The 5,068-nt window shown below is 52.5% G+C and overlaps 1 protein-coding gene across 1 annotated transcript; it reads left to right on the top strand.

Annotated features, from left to right (window-relative positions):
• Positions 1 to 1,785, top strand: LOC127333022 (obtusifoliol 14-alpha demethylase-like). The gene is made up of 2 exons (XM_051359341.2): positions 1 to 360; positions 648 to 1,785. Exons 1-2 carry the CDS (start codon positions 97 to 99, stop codon positions 1,686 to 1,688), a joined length of 1,305 nt encoding a protein of 434 aa, XP_051215301.1. The 5' UTR covers positions 1 to 96; the 3' UTR covers positions 1,689 to 1,785.
• Positions 1,786 to 5,068: the final 3,283 nt, after the last annotated feature.

A 5,068-nucleotide genomic window follows, 5' to 3' on the forward strand; every position in this document is an offset into this window, starting at 1 on the left:
CCACCGCCCGTGGCCACAGGGGCTCCCCTCCTAGGGGTTCTCCCGGCGCTTCTCGCCAAGGGCCCTCTGCAAGTGATCCGCGATGCCCACGCAGAGATGGGCAGCGTGTTCACGGTGAGATTGCTGCATCGCAAGGTGACCTTCCTTGTTGGACCAGACGTGTCGACCCATTTCTACCAAGGGCTCGACTCGGAGATCAGCCAGGACGAGGTCTCCCAGTTCACCATTCCGACCTTCGGCCCCGGCGTCGCCTTCGACGTGGATTTCGCCACTCGGCGCGAGCAGTTCCGGTTCTTCGGCGACGCCATGAAGCCTGCCAAGCTCAGGACATATGCCGGCCTCATGGTTCGCGAAGTCGAGGTAGACCATGCTAAATCACATTCTCATTCGCCTAATTTTGACTGTTTTTTTTCGGTTTTGCTATGTCTCAGTCAACTGAGATTTTCTTAAGTTTAAGTCACTTACAAAAAAAGTGATTGAGTTGCACTTTTCTGTTAAAAAAGTGCAATTGCATTTTTATGTCAGAAATGTGCAACTGGATCGAGTTGCATTTTTTGAGGTGACTGAAAACTTAGACATAGACACACCTTTTTTTTTAGAATAATTTTGACTGTTGGGACATGCAAATATCCAATACTTTCACGCAGGAGTACTTTGCGAGATGGGGACAGTCAGGCACGGTTGACTTCAAGCAGGAGCTAGAGCACCTGGTGACGCTCGTCGCCAGCCGGTGCCTGTTCGGGGAGGAGGTCCGCTCCAAGATGCTGGGCGAGGTGGCAACGCACCTCCGCGAGCTCAACGACGGCATGCGCCTCGTCACCATCCTATTCCCGCACCTGCCGATCCCGGCGCATCGGAGACGCGACAGGGCCCGGGCCAGGCTCGGCGAGATATTCTCCGACATCGTCAGGTCCCGCAAAGCAAGCATGCCCGAGTCCGGCGGCCGAAACGCCGATGTCGACGACGACATGCTGCAGTGCCTGATCGACTCCCGGTACAAGGACGGCCGCGGCACGACGGAGACGGAGGTGGTCGGGATGCTGGTCTCGGCGCTGTTCGCAGGGCAGCACACGAGCTCCAGCACGGGCACGTGGACCGGGGCGCGCCTCCTCGCGGACGACAACGTCGCGCACCTGCGCGCCGCCGTCCGGGAGCAGCAGCGGATCATGGCGAGGCACGGGGGCCGCGTCGACTACGAGGTCCTCCAAGAGATGGAGACCCTCCACCGCTGCGTCAAGGAGACGCTGCGGCTGCACCCGCCGGCGATGGTGCTGCTGCGCCACGTGCGCCGGAGCTTCGTCGTGCGGAACAGGGAGGGAGAGGAGTACCAGGTACCCGAGGGGAGCACGGTTGCGAGCCCCCTGGTGGTCCACCACCGTCTGCCGTACGTTTACGGGGACCCGGAGAGGTACGACCCGGGTAGGTTCGGAGTTCCCGGCAGAGGTGCGGACGACGGGACCAGCGCCGGCGCGTTTGCGTACACGGCGTTCGGCGGCGGGCGGCACGCCTGCGTCGGCGAGGCTTTCGCGTACATGCAGATCAAGGTGATATGGAGCCACTTGCTGAGGAACTTTGAGATGAAGATGGTGTCGCCGTTCCCGGAGACGGACTGGAACGTGGTCATGCCGGGGCCCAAGGGGGAGGTTATGGTCAGCTACAAGAGACGGCCGCTGTCAGCGGCAGCCTAAATTACAACCGGACTATCGCGTGTATGTATAATACCAGTACGTACTAGTACTTGGTTGGTCATATCAGCAATAATGGTCTACAGTGCGTGTATGTATAATACCATCTTTACTATTAAATTTGGATCCGTAGTTCGTGCGTGTACGTCGCACCATCAGCTAGCGCGACCGAGAGAATCACGCGCACCATCAGCTAGCGCGACCGAGAGAATCACGCTAGAAAAAAAGGCTGTCAAAAACAGGGTCAAACACCGGCAAACCGCCGCTTCGTCCCCGCAACGCCTGGGCCCTGGGCCACCATCCCCGCTCTTCCAAGATCGGGACGCTGCTGTGCAAGATCTCTCCGCCGCCCGCGAAAGGTAGTGGAGGCGCGTCGCTTCCTCTGGCTGTTGCATCCTGCAGGCCATCGTCTGACTGACCTGGCCGCGTCGCGCGCGCACGAGAAAGATCTGGCCCAGCAGCAGCAGCCAGAGCTGAGGCCAAGAGCGAGGCTTCCGGGAGGAGCTCGCTGCTGCCGGCGCGAGGACGGTTTCGGATCGGCCGTACGTCGTACGTCCTACAGTTTGCATTTAGCCCCTCGCAAAGCTTGCAATCAACCTGGGGTCTCTCGGCATTATTATCCTCTCTCTTCTTGGTCAACGCAAAGCACATCGCCGCCCAGCCTTGTCCTACTCCGTCGACCCCTCCGTCCGGCGCGCGCGGGGAGGCATTGAGGCAGACTGTACACCGAGCCCAATCAAACAAAACTGATTGGCCTCGGCGGCGACGGTGCCGAGCTCCGCCTTACTCCGCCAAGCACTCCTTCTGGCGCGCGGATGAAGGCAGTCGAGCTGGGCTTCGTCAGTGCCGCGCGTGGTGCAAGACGCCAGGGCCCCGAGCTGGCTGGCGCGTGAGTGAGAGACCATGCAATGCGCTCTTGGTTGTGTGATTTCCCAGGTCGAAATTTTCGACTGCAAGGTGTCGAACTACTCCAGCGACTAGATGCCGACCAGCAGATGCACATGTCCCACAGCTCCGCCGCGCACTTCTTCTTCTTCCTCGTAGTGTACTGACTGCAAGTGCAGCCTCGCAGGCGTGCTCGGCCTCTTCAGGGACCACATCTAAGGAGTAAGTAGTACATGGTTATGTTAAGTCGATAGTATTCTGGGTTCAGCTTCAGGCCATTGCCAGTCCTCTTTGGTGAAGGCAAGCTGACCTCACTCTTCAAAACAAAGGTGATTTTAGGGATAAATTTTAGTCCGTACCTCACGGAAGGGAAGGCAAATTGTTCCCATGATTTTTGTTAGGGTTGGGAGAAGGGATTTACATCACCAGCTGATGTTTCGTTCACTTCGTCCGCTCCAATTTGTTGCGTTATTTTTTGAAGCCATGCATCGTGTCTCCAACATCACAAGATTTAGTGCTTGTTTTGCTGTGTGGCAGTAGGAGCCTAGGAGGCACATAGGAATCAATTTGCGCTTGATCATTTAGATAATTTTGGGTGCGCCATACAAAAATATAAAAGTACATTACAGAGGATGTTTTACTGCTGTTTAGACATGAGGTGTATGTCGCTGCTGACGGCCTGTGAATAAAATAATATACATGCCCACAACGTGAATCAATTCTATAAAAAGAAGGATAAAAGGAAGAGCGCAAACATGCATGATCATCTACATCTACTTGTGAAAGAAAATATGTGCAAACGATTTTTTCAAATAATGATTTCAATGTATTTTGCTTTTAATCACATTATACTTTTAAGTAAATATCATGTGCACTTTTAAGTAAATATCATGTATTTTGGTGCATATTTAATAGAGCAATTCCACTCATACAAATATTCGGTACAATTTCCAAAAAGTTAGACATCAAATTAGTTTCTTCTTACTATTAATGTGGTTCCGTAGCGAAGCACAGGCAATATGCTAGTACGTACTAGTACTTGGTTGGTCATATCAGCAATAATGGTCTACACCTGCTCACAAGCACAAGTAAAACCACATAGATTCATCACTTTGATCTACAGCTCGCTGCAAATGAAGTCCTATATTTTGAACATGCTGTAGTGTCCTGGTCGAGGAACTTGTTGTGGATGATCCGCTATTGTGAAGCCAATATTTTGCCCTGACCAGTTAAGTTATTCAACCGTTGGTGGAGGCATCTTCTCTGCCATGAACACCTGTCGCGAGATCACTTTCTGAGCTCTATTGGATGTCTTGCCTTTCTGAATCATCGAGACTGCTCCGTTAGAATTGGGATCAACATAAGGTGGTGGTGCAGGCGCTGCCGCTATTCTGAGCTGATGTCGATTTTCGTCCGTAATTGCGGGAGGAGGTGGCATGTGGATTTCACTCCTGGGTCCTTGAGGATTTCTGTGTGCTGCCTGGGTATTGGCGTGCCCTGCCCACCTTAACATTGCTTGGAATTTGCGGCAATCCTTTTGCAAGTGTCGTGACTATCTTTTTCCGTTGTTGTCGAGATAAAAATGCATCTGACACGGCCCGTTCATCATCTCCTCGGGGGACAAGAAAGGTCTTTGGAACCTTGGCCCAGTATTTTGCCTGTTGTTTCGAGAGTCATCTCTATAGTCGCCTCGCTGCTCGTTGCTTCTCTGATAATCATCTCTATTGTTTCCTCCGACGCTTGCTCGAAAACCAGCCGAAATTTGTCCAGGAGTATCATAGCTCAAGTACTGCTAAGGAAATCATCGTCTGTTTTGATAATTTCGACCGCGGTCCTCCTCTGGTGACTTATGCCGTTTGTTGTGAACAGCGTCTTCTCCATCTGCCCATCTGTTTGCTATCTCCATTAATGCGGATACTATTTTTGGATTGGTTCTCCCAAAGTCCTCGACAAAATCTCCCCGCCTGATTCCTGTGACGAACGCATCTATCGCTCTCTCGTCAGATATATTCTCTGCCGAGTTTTTAATGATGTTCCACCTTTGGATGTACTTCCTCATTGATTCGTCTGGATTTTGTCGACACGCCCTCAATTCCTCTAGCGATGCAGGTTTTTTGCAAGTGGACCGGAAATTCTTGACGAACACGTCCTCGAAGCTATCCCAGTTGTCGATGGATCCTGGCGGAAGCTTTTTTATCCAAGATCGCGCGGCTCCACTTAAATGCACCTGGATGCTTTGCATAGCTGTTGCTCTGGTTCCTCCTGTGAGTTTCACCGTCTCGAGGTAATCAACTAGCCAATCCTCTGGGTCTTGTAGACCGTCGAATTTTTTGAAGTTATCAGGCAGCTTAAACCCCGAAGGGACTCGAGTTTTTCAGACCCTCCTTGTGAAGCATGGCAACCCACACATATCCTCGTCGTTTAGTTCTGGGGAATGCCGATGTTCTCTTCTATTTTGCCGTGCTCTGTCCACCCTTGCTTGCGCTGCTGTGTCTCTT

Source organism: Lolium perenne, chromosome 2 (genome assembly GCF_019359855.2).
Source record: "Lolium perenne isolate Kyuss_39 chromosome 2, Kyuss_2.0, whole genome shotgun sequence".
Classification (NCBI taxonomy): domain Eukaryota; kingdom Viridiplantae; phylum Streptophyta; class Magnoliopsida; order Poales; family Poaceae; genus Lolium; species Lolium perenne.

Coding starts and splice junctions, on each gene's coding strand:
- LOC127333022 (XM_051359341.2), top strand. CDS start 97: ATGGGCAGCGTGTTCACGGTGAGATTGCTGCATCGCAAGGTGACCTTC. Junction 361..647: donor TCATGGTTCGCGAAGTCGAG/GTAGACCATGCT, acceptor ACTTTCACGCAG/GAGTACTTTGCGAGATGGGG.